Genomic DNA, 14,696 nt, shown 5'->3' on the forward strand with positions numbered 1-14,696 from the left:
AGTAAGGGGGAACAAAACCACCTGACTTGCAATCACATAGACCTGGGTTGAAATTCTGGCTCTGTCATTTGTCAGCTTCATGGCCTTAGGCCACAACTTCCCACATGGGTTATAAGAATGCTAAAATATTGATCCCTTCAGCATGGTGGGCAGGACTTGAGGCATTTTCCCTCTGGAAGAATCTGGAAGTCTCTCAGGGTGCTTTGTATATTGAAATATTCTCCGTGAAAGAGACTGGGAAGCGTATCTTGGGTAATATAGGGTACTTGTGAGGATGAAATGAGGGGATATATTCACTGGGTATTATAAAGATATAAAAGGTAACCCAGATGGTGCAAATGGTTAACATGCTGGATTACTAACTGTAAAATTAATAATTTAAATACATCCAGCAATGCAGTGAAAGAAAGGCCCGGTAATCTTCTGAAAAATCAGCTGTTGAAAACCCTATGGAGACCACAGTTCTACTCTGACACATTGGGGTAGCTGTGAGTTGAAATTTACTTTGATGGCAACTGGTGGCATAGGGGAGCTTTGGTGGCATAGTGCCTAAGGCATCTGACTGCTAACCTGAAGGCTGTCATTTCAAACCCATTAGCCACTCCTTGGAAGGAAGACTGGGCATTCTCCTTCTGTAGTGATACCGCCTTGGAAACCCAAGGAGGGGTCGCTATGAGTTGGCTTCAACTTGACAGCAGTGAGTTTGGTTTGAGGGCAACTGGTTGGTTTTTTAATTAGTTATCCTCTTTATAGAGTAGCACTAACTTTTCCTGCTGCTTAGACTGAACAAATGTCAGCTCATTTTAGCTTATCTCTGTGTTTCTCAGTCTTGAAGACTTTGATACAATCAGTTGGTTCATTAAGACTTTATTGAGCACTGTACTAACCTCTATCAGAGACACTGGAAAGGAAGACACAGCCCTGTCCTTAATGGGCTTATGCTTTAATCAAGGAGATGAAATTAGTACTTAGGTATATATTAAATAAGTCTATATATAAGAACCACAGTGTGTGGAAATAATGATTACCAGTTATTAAGAATCAGGTCCCAGGGTATGTTAGGTGCTTTATCCATGTTAACTCTTTTGAATGTTCAGAGGCAAGGGAAGGTTTCTTGGAAGCAATGGAACTTAAGTAGAATATGGAAAGAAGATATATGCTAAGGTCAGAGGAGATGATAACAATTTAGATGAATAGAGCAACATCAATGTAGGGCTAGAGAAAGGAAATGATAACAGCTATAATTTTTTCAGGGCTCACTGTGTATCAGACACACCATCTTATTTTAACTAACAACACTATAAGGTCAGAGTCATCCCCATTTTATGGATAAGGACCTAGAAGCTTAAGTAATGGGCCCAATGTCACACATTTACCAGGCGAAGGAGGAAGGAGTTACATCCTGACCACCTTGGCTCCTGGCCCCTGCCCTGTACTGAGGGTGTGGTTGAGGACACTTGCCCATTTTGGCGTCTGTACTATAGGGAGTAGGATTGAGGAAGTCATGACCCTTTCAGCATAGACCAGCAATGGTGAGGAAAGGGTGTGTGCAGTCACCTGGTGAGTCAGTGTGAAGTTGCAGTCAGACCCTGGACCTTTTGACCCTCTGACCTGAGCCCTGTCCACACAGTTTCTCTGAGCTCAGCTTTGACCCTCCTTTCTGGGAGGGCAACATTCATCCTGGAGGGCAGGGCCTGAGATGGAACAAGGAGGTTATTACTAATTGCCCCTTTATGCCACAATGGCCTGTTGGGCGGTTGCCATAACAAGAGACTGATACTTCTGGACAAGAGACTGATATTTCAGGACCGAGGATCTAAATGTAGCCCTTAGCTTCCTGTGAGTTTCCCCTGAGTCATTAAAAGAAGGCTCACTTTGGGAAATGGGGCTAGCACCTCTCATTCCCCATGGATTAATTTTCAGCTCACTTGTACCATAGCACCTCTTTGCAGCTATCAGAAGTCAGAGGACATGTTGCCTCCACCTTGTTTTTACACTTTGTAATACACTGACTTTATGCGCAAGTGTTACGTTTTCATGTACAAAAGGCAAAGAATCTAATAACCCTCATAAGCAGTTACGTTCAATATAGATAATGTTATTAGCTCCTTTTTCCATTTTATCAAAGCAAAGCAGTTTGACATTTTGTCCCACAGAAAGTCCACTTACTACATGTTAGGGACTGTTCATGCTGTAGAACTGAAATGAGACTCTAGGGGGTTCCAGGCCAAATCAGCTAAAAGAAAGTCATCCATTGCTGTTTTGAGTTTAATTGCTGGTGAAGCTCCAATTAAATGCAGTATTTGTGATCTGTGTTTAACTGAATTTTGCTTTCTAAAGCAAGTGTGTTTTTAGCAGCAGAAGGTCATTCTGTCTGGGTTCCTGTGTCTATTAAATTGTACTTATGGAAGAACTGGAATGTTTTACAGTGCTTTTAGAAGCAGATTAGGGCTGCTGTCAAGGAAAACTTGAAGTGAGACTGCACCTATGTATCAGACAGTCCTATGACATTAAGATTTCTCTGCAGTTGGAAGACTGAGCTGAGCTGTCCACAAGTTAAGAGTTGGTTTTGGTCTCTTTGCCCAGCTATTCTAAGACTTGTTTAGTGTTCATCTTGCTACGTTCACTCTTTTGAGTTTGACACCAAAAACAACTCATCAATATAAAAAATCTATCCCTGGATTCCACATTGGGCAGGTGACAGCTGCATGTCAGTCCAGTGTTTGTGATGGACAGAAGGCTATGATTATCCAGAGTACGGCCAGGTAGGTTATATAATGAGATACTTCCCAAGTCACTTAATAAATCTGCTTTTTGGGTCTGATTATCTGTCATGCTTTATTAAGGAAGCAAACTTTTTCGTAGGCAGAATAAATGAGGTCCCAAAGCAGTTTGTATCCTAATCCTTGGAACCTGTGAATATGTTAGATTATATGATTAAAGGAATTAAGATTTACTGATCAGCTCACTTCAGTTGTTGTTGTTGTTATGTATGGTCAAGTTGGCCCCAACTCATAGTGACCCCTCCTTGGGTTTCCGAGGCAGTATCACTACGGAAGTAGATTGTCCAACCTTCCTTCTGAGGAGTGGCTGGTGGGTTTGAACCGCCAGCCTTCTGGTCAGCAGTCAGATGCCTTAGGCACTACACTACCAGAGCTCCTAAGTAGAAATATGAAAAGAAAATAGAAATAGAAAATGAATAAGTATAGAGCAGGGGCCAGGAGCCAAGATGGTCAGGATGTAACTCCTTCCTCCTCCGTCTGGTAAATGTGTGACATTGGGCCCATTACTTAAGTCTCTAGGTCCTTATCCATAAAATGGGGATGACTCTGACCTTATAGTGCTATTAGTTAAAATGAGATGGTGTGTCTGATACACAGTGAGCCCTGAGCTCACTTCAGTTAGTTTATCTTTTTTTTTTTTTTAATTGTGATTTGGGTGAACGTTTACAGAGCAAATTCATTTCCCATACAGCAGTTTGTGCATATACTGTTTCATGATATTGACTGCAATTCCCCACAACGTAACAGCTCTCTTCCCACTCCCTCCTTGTAGTCACCTCTGCCCTGTGTCCCTCCTTCTCATTCATTCCTGCTCCCTGAGCTGTGTCCCTATGCAAATACTGACCTGTTTCCTCATGATTAATCTTCTAAGGAGTGTATCTACCTGATGTAAATGTTCACCCTTTAATGCTTGTCTACTGTTTGGCTGGAAGCCACAGAGGTGAGTTCAACTCCAGACCTGACGAGTAGCCAGGGGTCATGAGGTAGAGAACTTATTTTGTATTATCTGAGTGGGACCAGTGTCCTTAAAGGGATCTTTAAAAGTGGAAGAGAGAAACAGGAGAGTCAGTGTTAGAGTGATGTATATGTGAAAGACTAGACTAGTCATTGCTGACTTTGAGGATAGAGGAAGGGGCCATAAGCCAAAAAATGGCCTCTAGAAGCTGGAAAGAGCAAGGAAATAAATTCTCCCCTAGAAGCCTCAGAAGAACGTCAGCCCCTGCTGACACCTTGTTGGTTTTAGCCCCATGAGAGGCATTTCAGACTTCTAGCGTCCAGAATTGTAACATAATAAATCCGTGTTGTTTTAAACCACTAAGTTTGAGGTTATTTGTTATAGTAGCAATTGTTGTTGTTTGTTGTTGTGTTTGCTGTCAAGTCGGATCTGACTCATAGAGATCCCTCCTTGGGTTTCCAAGGGGGTATCAGTACGGAAGTAGATTGCCCAACCTTCCTTCTGAGAAGTGGCTGGTGGGTTTGAACCGCCAGCCTTCTGGTTAGTGGTCACATGCCTTAGGCACTTCGCCACCAGAGCTCCCATAATAGCAATAGAAAATGAATAAACTAATATATGTATTGCACTTAAAATAGGTACAGATTTTTCAGTATGGTTTAAAGTCTTAGAGTCATTCTTAAGTAATGAACCATGAGTTATAGTATTTCCTACTACACTGTTGCTTTTCATAGAAACATGGTATGTTGAATGGACCCACTCAAAATGTTACACCTTGTTCCATTGGTCCTCTCTCATTTGTGGAATTCTGTATTCCAGAAATCTGAGTTTCTCTGGAATCCCCACTGGGTGGAAACAAGCAGTTGTAAAAGCATTGTTGTGTGAGCTGCTATTGATGGAGTTACCGTGGAACTGAGCAGAAATGAGTCTGAACGCTGTTGGGAAATGAAACTTGAAACCAGATTTGGGAATAGATGATAACAGGAGTCAAGGGAAGCTTGTGGTGCAGAGTATAAAGTTTTGTAAGACATAACACTGGTCAGTACATTGCTTATAAAAATGTTATTCTCTTGACATGTTCTCTTATTCCTGAAAAGTATGACATGGACTTCTACCCAAGTTCATTTGTATAACACTAATTGGTTCAATAACAACAGGATTTACAATTATTTTGGGTCAACCCTCCTTGAGAGCGAATCTCAGAATCCATGCCAAACATCAGAGTTTTTTCTACAAAAATAGGCATGTGGCGATAACATGGATGAAACTTGAAAACGTTATGCTACATAAAGGACATCAGTGACAAAGGACCACATATCATATGATTCCATTTCTATGAAATGTCCAGAGTAGGCAAATCCATGGAGGTGCAAAGTAGAGATATGGTTGCCTAGGGCTGGAGGGAGGGGTAATGGAGAATGACAGCTAATGGGTACAAAGGTTTTTTTGGCATGATGAAAATATTCTAAAATTGATTGTAGCAAAGGTTGTATAACTCTGTGAATATACTAAAACTAATTAAATTATATACTTAAAATGGATGAATTATACATTAGTAAAGCTGTTTTAAAAAGTTGACACATGAGGTAACTACATGACAGGGAGCTTAACCAAAGCAGTTTTGGCTTTTGAGAAAAGCAGCTTCTGGAAGTATCTTAGAAATATTGTAGGAGTCTGTTTTCTGGCATTATCACTGTAAGAAAGATGCTACCAGCTTTGTTTCTGAAGTTTTTGGTTCTTGCGATTCGTTTATTGACTGGTAATTTGGTGCTCTTATTTGATAACTTCTAGTGATGTTTGGAGATTTCCATTATCCTCTTATTAGGTGTTTCTGATATTCTGTGTATCTGGTCCGTTTAGTGATTGTGTGGCTGTGATGTAGTCTCCTGCCACAGGACAAACACACGTACTAGGAGATTAGGAGGTTTTGCCACACTCTTTGGCATGTCTCCCCCTACCACCCCCCAATGTTCATAGCAACTTCATTCACAACAGTCCCAAATTGGAAGCAGCTGCCACATCCTCAACAGTGGATAAACAAACATGCCACATCCACACAATGCAGCATTAATGAGCAACAAAAAGGAACTATCAATACCTATAACAACAGTATATCTCAAACACAGCATGTCTTTTAAGTCCCATTCAGTACCTTAGGAATGGCTACACTTAATAGATTTATGATTCTTTTCAGTATAAAATGTCATAAAGTGAGAAAATAGTGTGGCAGGGCTTCTTGGGCATCCTTTAGTGGGCAAAAGCAGACTTCTGGTATGGTTTTGAAGTCATATTGTTAGATTTACAATACACCCTGCAGGCTGTGGCTCTTTCCCAGACACATGTTGAGGGCAGGGCTGTTGGTCAGGATTTTGCTGCAGCTGAACAGGATACACACAACGTGGGAATGCACAGCCATGGCTGAATCATCTCCCCGGCCAGTGTCACCACAGCCATGCCAAGGGGCGGCTGCTGCCCTTCAGCCATCTTGGAGTCCCCAAGGGCCCGAGGAGGTATGAGAGGAGGAGACAGTGTTGTAGTGGTAATTCCCTCGTTGGCTGCTGGGCATCTGGAATGCCTGAGACCAGAGCCACTGACAAGCCTCTGGCACCAATGCTGCAACCTGAGAACCTCCCTTTTTAGTCTGTCCCACAATGACTCCTAGATCCTGCCTAGAGCACCAAGGAAGAGTGATATTTAATACTCAGGAACCAATTATTCAGTTAATATTCATGAACATTTGGTGATTGCCTTCTCTTCTATTCAAGAAGCTTTGAGGGTATTGTGTAGGTACGGGGTAGAGGTTAAAGTGCATAAAGATAGATAACCTATAATATAACAAAAAGCCTATAATTTAACATAGAGGAAATAGATCCCCTTGAGTTGGGAAGACCATAGTGCCTGGGCACCCATGTAAATAGAGCTGTAGACTAGAAAAGCACAGGACCAGGACCAGGGTTTCAAATCAACTGCAGCATCAGATGCCTGGAGTCAAGGAGAGTAGCTGGAAAGTCAGATTGAAGCCAAACTTGGGGTTAGCTGCATGCCATGGGGTGTGCCCTTCAGTGGGTTTATTGAGCACCTGCTAGGGACCTGACACTGGTAAACACTCATCTTCATGATGGCCCTGAAACATGGATGTTATTCCCATTTCACAGATGAAGAATTGTCTGCCCCAGGTCACACAGCTCATACATGGCCAGGTTGGAATTTGAATCAGTTCATGTTCCTTCTCTATACTATGCTTGTATTTTCTCTGGAGAGACACAACTCTCATATGAAACAGTGACACTCAGTGCAGCACTAATTATTAGGTCGAACTGTATGAAAGTACCATTTTTGTAGGTAAAAAAATGGTCAAATACCGTGATTCGTTCCTGGGTTTCAGCACCAAAACAAACAAACAAACATCATAAAATATCAGCAGTGTCATATGGCTAAATTTAGTACAAAAGGAGTAGTTTGGAGTGGAGAAATCTGGGCAGGAATGGTTACAAGAAGTTTTATGGAGGAAGTAGAAACTGAAAGAGGTCTTATAGACTCTGGATGGGTAGAAATGAGAAGGTAGAAGGGACAGGTGCAGAGATGGGGATGACCAGAAGAGACCGCCCGAGTGGGTGGCAAGTACTTGGGAATCTCCATCAGTGGGCTGATATTCCAGCCTTGAGAGCCAGCAAACCAAAACCAAAACCAAACTCACAACTGTTGAGTCGATTGCGATTCATAAACAACCCTCCTTGGGTTTCCAAGGCTGTATCTCTATGGAAGTAGTTTGCCCCATCTTCTTTCTGAGGAGCAGCTGGTGGGTTTGAACTGCCAGCCTTCTGGTTAGCAGCCAAATGCCTTATGCACTGTGCCACCATGCTCCCTTGAGAGCCATCAGAGATGATTATATTTGATGCCTTGGGCCCTAGGGAGTCACGGTAGTTTCCTCTGCTGGAGACAGTTTCGAATTTGACCCGCAGCTGTATCTGTACATTTGACTCATCATTCTACTGATCCTCACAATGCTATCTGTGCAGGAAACAGGTGAGCAGATTGCCATCAAGCAGTGCCGACAGGAGCTTAGCCCCCGGAACCGAGAACGGTGGTGCCTGGAAATCCAGATCATGAGAAGGTGAGGGCCCAAATGCATGGAGCCAGTGACGGAGCCATCACATGGGGCAGGGACTGTGGGAGTGGAGCAGCCATGGGAAATTGAAATCTGGAGGGAGTCCCTGAGCTTCAGGTGTGGAGTTCAGTTCCATGTGTTACAAAGAGAGTCCTAAATCTCAGTCCCTCACTCAGGATGCCAGTCAGGCTGTCTAAATAGATAGGAAAGTCTTCTGCTTATACAATCTTCTAAAGAAGGAGTCCATTAGTAACATTTAAAGTCTAACCACTGGGCTTTGTCAAGGACTTTTGGTCAACTTGTTATATTAAGTAATTAAAAATAGTCATCAGGGTGAATTTTTCTTTGCCAGCAAAAATCCTTCTTTTCTCCTGTATTTCCAATTCTAAGGTGATATGTGACTCTCCACTGCTGTCAACCTATTGCTGACATTTATTCCTCCAGCGTGGAGACAGGGTCTGTCAGTCTGCTAGATGGATGCTGCCCTCCCAGCTAGTAAGGCATTTAGGTAAGCACCGTAAGAGTCAGCTTGAAGACATCACACGGGTCCTCCCTCTGCTGGTAACCTCTTAAAAAGAGGTGGCATCTTGTTTGCATACACCTACACTTCATCACCACCACCACCACCACCGCCACCACCACCACCACCATCATCATCATCATCTACACCTGAATGGCATGCAGTTGAAGTCTTTCTACTTTCACTGCTTTTAGAAGCAGTTTTGAAATACAGTCAGGATTTGATATGGGCACTTTAAGGAAAACTGAGTTAGCACAATGCACTCACAGTCATCATCCCCTGATACTCAAAGTAGAGCTGGGTGAATGCTAATTGCCTGAACACTAAGGGCCCATCCCTGGACCTGGGTCGGTCTTGTCTTATTCTTGAGAGCCCTTAGTTATTTCAGGCCTGTGTTGTGAGACAAGCTAGGCTGAGACCTGGAAAGGGGGTAAGGGTGGTATGAAGTGAAGTTTATGTCCTGTCCTCATTGGTTTCTGCTCCTTCTCAGGCTGAACCATCCCAATGTTGTGGCTGCCCGGGATGTCCCCGAGGGAATGCAGAACTTGGCCCCCAATGACCTGCCCTTGCTGGCCATGGAGTACTGCCAAGGAGGAGATCTCCGGAAGGTGAGGCTTCCAGGTAGTGGGGATGGGACACCAGGATGGGGTAGGGGTGGAGGGGATGGTGAGACCTTTTACCATTTTCATCATCGAGAAGCTGAGGAAGCACAGGGACCTTAGTGGAATTGTTTTTCCTTCTCAGGTTTCCCTTTTCCTTGCCCAGTTTTGGGTGATGTTTGTGTGTGAATCAAGAGACTGAATCAGAGACTCTTACGAGAAGATCAGGGAAGGGCTTTCTGTACATTCTGCACAGTGCTTACTAAAATGACAAGGAAGAAATTATCATCAAGTCTTGACTGCAAGGAAAAACTGGACAAGTTCCAAAACAAACCTGCACTCCCTTGACATGTTAGGGCCATCTTTCCCTTTCAGTGTTAGTGCCACCACTGTCCTTATTAGGAGTAATTTTCTTCCACAGATGTGATAGCACCAGACACATGGTCACAGAGTAGTGTAGCAGGAAGGACGCTGGCTTAGTCATCAGAACTGGGCTGGGATTCCAACACTGACTCACCTTCTGGGCTCTGGTTTCTCCTTTCTCACCACCATAGCTTCTGTTTTCTAGAGTGTACACTTCAGGATGTGTGATACAGTCCTCTCTAGTCTCAGGGACAGCTCTGGATGTCTACCTCCCAGGAGCTCTCTAAAGCAGTATCACAGAACCTACTTTTATACATTGCCTCCTCTGAATATCAACAACCCTATGAGGTTGGTAAGACATGTATGATTTCCATCCTAAGGAGGTGTTACAGCCCAGAGAGGTTATTTAGGTCAAGTGCCAGGCTTCACACAGCTGTCAGGGACAGAGCTGTGGTCACAACCCACGTGATCCCAACTGTGGACCACTTCTCTTATCTGTGAAACTGAATAATGCCATAAAGCAGTTTGTGAGATGAACTGGCAAAGTGGCTGCAATGATGGGCTCAAGCATAGCTATGATTGTGAAGATAGTGCAGGACTGGGCAGTGTTTCATTCTGTTGTACATGGGTTGAACCAATCTGTTGGTTCCAATTCAACGACACCTAACAACAACAGTAGCAAACAAAAACTAATTGTTTTTGTATTGGAAAAAAAGGGTTCTGTAGGGAGAAGGGAGTCCCTGGGTGGTACAAACAGTTAATGTGCTCAGCTGCTAACTGACAGGTTGGACATTTGAGCCCACCCAAAGATGGCTTGGAGGAAAGGCCTGGCACTCTACTTCTGAAAAAAAATCAGCCATTGAAACCCTGTGGGGCACAGTTGTACTCTGACATGTGTGGGGTCACCATCAGTTGGAGCTGACTCGATGGCAAATGATTTTTAGGAGGGAGGAAGCAAGTGGGAACTCTGCCTTCTACACAATGTTTCTGTCAGCCTAAAAAAAACTAACCAAACTCACTGCCCTTGAGTTGGAGCCAACTCATAGTGACCCCTCCTTGGGTTTCCAAGGTGGTATCACTACAGAAATAGACTGCCCAGTCTTCCTTCCGAGGAGTGGCTGGTGGTTTGAACCACCAGCCTTCTGGTTAGCAGTCAAATGCCTTAGGTATTATGCTACCAGAGCTCCTTGTAGGCCTAAAAGTGCTCTAAAAACCAAAGTCTATTCAAAAGAAATCAAACAAAAAGGAGGTTGTTCTATTAGTGTAGTTCTCCTCAACTGTTTCCCTCTGGAAGAAGGTCTGTGATATCGAGGAGAAGGATGCACAGACATTTATTTCATCTTTACACAGTAGTTTCCTGGACCCAACGTCATGTGCATTTCTCATCTGGGTTCTTCTGCCTTCTTAAAAGGAAAATTTCCATAAAGGTTGATCAGCTCAAGTGGTTTTCTCTACCGTGGGAGGCGGGTGAGTACTGGGAGTGGTGCAGCGTCACAGCAGGATGTGAACACAGTCCTTGGCATGACCCATGAGAAGGGGACTGATAACCGATGAGAAATGGAGAACTTGACAACACTTTGATTTTTTGCCATATTTTTCTAACCTTTGACAATCATTTAATTACTAACTACAGTTATGTAAAGAGATAAAACCATGTTATAGTTGAATGCAAGGTTCATAGGGAGTAGCGAGGGAGGTAGTTTGGATGACGCCACATTACGGAGGGCTCTAAAGCTGGTCAGTGGACTTTGAACTTGGTCTTCTGGCAGTAAAGAGCCAATAAGCCAGGGAAGAAGATGATAATTCTGACATGATTGGTGTGGTTTTGATTGCAGGATGATGGGTAGGCAGGAAGCAATTGCATCCTATGGGTAGCTGTCACCTAGAGGAGAGTGGCGTGGGGAGAGGTGCTGCTTCCCAGGGCTCTTAGATTTGTTCTCCAGGTAAAATCCTATTTTTCTCTAAAAAGTTTAAAACCCATACCATGGACACAGAGGAAAGACTGGCCAGCATATGAGCAAATGTAAAAGCCAGAATTGGTTTAAGGAATTAAGACTGTAGGCCTTGTACATAAAGAGGCTCTTGAACAGGCATGAGAATAAATGTAGATTAATGACCATGAACCTCAGTTGAGAAGTTGTTTTCCCTGTTATCCTCATTGGAGGCCACTTCCAGTGGCAGATTGAACTCCTTGATAAATTGAGAGGCCAGTAAAGCATGGCACAGAGGTTAAGTGTTTCGGTCAAGCATCAGGTAGACTTGGCTTCAAAATCCAGCATCGCCCTCTGTTAGCTGTGTGAGCAGACAAATCACTCAACCCCTCTAGTCTCAATTTTCTCATCTTTGAAATGGAAATTCCAATTGACCTTACCTCAGGTGGTGGCCGTGAGGTTTGAATGGCCTGATGCATGTAAAGTGTTAGTGAGCTAATCCATGCAGAGTTTAACCTGGTACATGGCACATCGTAAATGCTCATTAAATAGTGGCTTATATTATCATCACTTCTATGTGGCAAGGCGATCCCTGCAAAGTGATTGGAAGGTGCTATTCAGTGGATGCCTTCCATCCTGTCCTGTCAGTAGGATTCCTGGGAACAGAGGACCAGTTGTGGCTAAGCTTAGACTCAGGCCGGCCTTCTTCAGAACTACAGGAACAGGTGAGACTTGAAAATTCCAGAGCTTAGAATGATTCAGACATCTCCAGCAGGGATCGGCACTATGAATGAGAGCCTCCAAGGTTTCCCAGTACTACTTCCTCCTCCTCCATCCCAGGCCAGTTCCTGCTAGTCCCACTGCCCAGGCCCAGGTCCTGGGTTAGCATTCAGATGATTTTGGCTGGTAAAAAAACACTTGTGGACTTCCTAGTGGTTTGTGACACTCACTCTGATGCTTCCTTTCAATTTCTTGACAGTACCTGAACCAGTTTGAGAATTGCTGTGGCCTGCGGGAAGGAGCCATCCTCACCTTGCTGAGTGACATTGGTAAATCCCAGCCCTGGAGGGCAGGCTATGCCCTACAGGGAGAGCATGTGGTGCTTCTGTGAGTCCTTGTGGCACACACACACACACACACACACGGAGACCTTTATGTCCTTTGGTCTTTATAAGGAGGGGAAAGGTCAGCAAGAGGCTTGTCAGGCAGGCACTAAACTCAAATAGATTTCCCTTCCTTCCTTCCTAAGTCATGAAGTGAATTATGATGTATGTAGAATAACAGATTTCCTTTCCCATTAAAAAGCTCCATTCCCTACTTTGCTGGAATGGCTAGTGATGGAATAGGTTGTCACTTGAATGGATTTTGTCCCTTGGCATCAAATTTTTCCACTCCTACATTGGCAGTTCTTCTGCAGATTATAAGCATAGGAAAACACCCTTATGTACTCCTTTGATGCTATTTGTGGCTGAGGGTATCTGCAGTACTCTCTGAGAAGGCCAACATCACTTTGAGGAGGAGGAGAGTAATCTCAACCCACAGGGCTCAGATGAAATCGCCTGGACCCTGGAGTCAAGAGGTAATATGGAGGTGGACTGGTAGAAGCTGATGATTAGCAGTAATGCTGGCCTGGGGAAACAGACATCAGAAATGAGAGGGGCTTGACCAGCCCCCCCCCCCCAAGCCAAATCTCTAAGATTGTTGGTACAGCTTGATAGCTTGGGAGTCTAAGGTTTAAAGTTCACCCAGAGTTTTTGTTCCCTGAATGTGTGCTCCCTAGATTGGGGAAAAGATGCCTTTTCATTCTTCTTCTATCTCAACCTCTTTGAAGCTGTTTTTTTATTATTATTATTTTTATTTGCACAAGCTTTTTTTTTTAATGTCAAACATGTAGAAAAGTTGAAAGTGTAATACAATGAAACCCATCTCAATCTAGCTGTTAACATTTTGCCACATTTGTAAAACTGTGTTCTTTAACCCTTGGTCTGCAAGCATAGGTGGTCCTCCAGACTCTAAAACACTCTGCCTTAATGTGGGTCTGGTCCTTCACTACTTTGTGTTTCTGTTGATAAAGAGCAGGCAAAGAAGTAAATGAAAGGGGGGTAAAAATTTTTAAGAAAATGATTTATTTAAAATTAGGATCTAGGCAATCTGATATGTAAATTCCTATCTTGCTCTAGTTCCTGTGTCTTTGTCCTTTGGGTGGATCTCACAGTGAAGGCAAGTTGACATCACACTTGTTTTCTCTGGTTTTATGGGAACTTACCACTGGTCAGCTGATCAGTACATTGGACCCTATATGATCTACTGAAAGAACGCTTTGTCTCCCTAAAACCAAAATACAAAACCCACTGCCATTAAGTCCATTTTGATTCATGGCAACCCATTAGGGTAGAGTAGAACTGCCCCACAGGGTTTCTAAGGTTGTAAATCTTTATGGAAGCAGGCTGTCTCATCTTTTCTCCCATAGAGCCATTCATGGGTTCAAATTGCTGACCTTTTGGTTAGCAGCCAAATGCTTTAACCACTATGCCACCCAAGCACCTGTTGTCCCCCTAGAGGATCTAATACCTAGAGGAGCTACTCCATATTCAGAAATTCCACCTGTTTTCTTGATACCTTGCACAAGGTTTACCCATCCATGTTTTGCTTAGAGATTTACTTGATTATGTCTTTGACCCCAGTGGCCCAATGAGTAATTTGTACTCTGTTGAGTTGGGTTAAAGGTAGCTTATAGGTTGGGGCGCATTCTTTTGTTTGTCTTTGGTTAGAGCTTCTTCCAGTCATTTTGTTACGATGTTATTTTCTCAAATATTTTTCTTTCACTTATTATTCATTCAGCAAATAGTATTAAGAAAAGTCTTTAAATTTTATTTCCTCAAGTATGCGTAACTGTCTACTTCCTCTTATGACTTTCTACTTCCTCAAGTTATTTTTCACTGGTTTTCATAGAACCTTTTACTGATTGCATATTCTTTTGGTTTGGGTATATATTGAACCCAGTTGACTTGTGTGGTAGTTTTCATATTATTTATTCAAATTGTGTGTGTGTGTGTGTTATATCATACATGAATCAGAATAATTAGGTAAACTCTCAAGTGTTGTTGATCCTCTTCTATAGCGATGAGTGTTAAGCTTCATTAGGTCACTGATTCCTTATCTTACCTCTTGGTGACCCATACTGGAAATAGTTAGGCTTTGTAGTACTAGTGGGAGTCCCTGGGTGGTGTAAGCAGTTAACGCAGTTGGCTGCTAACAGAAAGGTTGGCGGTTTGGGTACACCCAGTAGCAGTGTGGAAGAAAGGCTTGGCAATCATCTTCTGAAAAATCAGTGATTGAAAACCCTGTGTAGCAAAAGGACAGATCTTGTATTAGTCTATTATTATAAGAAGTCAAGGAAAAGTTTATATATGGAAGGAAACTTTCTTTGTTGGTTACCA

At 43.1% G+C, this 14,696-nt stretch overlaps 1 protein-coding gene across 1 annotated transcript in view; it reads left to right on the forward strand.

The window, feature by feature from the left end:
- The window catches only part of IKBKB (inhibitor of nuclear factor kappa B kinase subunit beta), a 92,834-nt gene that overhangs the window by 12,400 nt on the left and 65,738 nt on the right, over nucleotides 1–14,696 (forward strand). Inside the window, exons 2-4 of the mRNA XM_007935024.2 lie at nucleotides 7,755–7,849; nucleotides 8,854–8,971; nucleotides 12,236–12,305. Coding sequence (XP_007933215.1) covers nucleotides 7,755–7,849; nucleotides 8,854–8,971; nucleotides 12,236–12,305 — 283 coding nt within the window. The remainder of the gene's footprint in view (nucleotides 1–7,754; nucleotides 7,850–8,853; nucleotides 8,972–12,235; nucleotides 12,306–14,696) is intronic.

The sequence above is a fragment of the Orycteropus afer genome, unplaced genomic scaffold (genome assembly GCF_000298275.1).
Source record: "Orycteropus afer afer isolate SDZICR_OR568_19922 unplaced genomic scaffold, OryAfe1.0 scaffold00024, whole genome shotgun sequence".
Classification (NCBI taxonomy): domain Eukaryota; kingdom Metazoa; phylum Chordata; class Mammalia; order Tubulidentata; family Orycteropodidae; genus Orycteropus; species Orycteropus afer.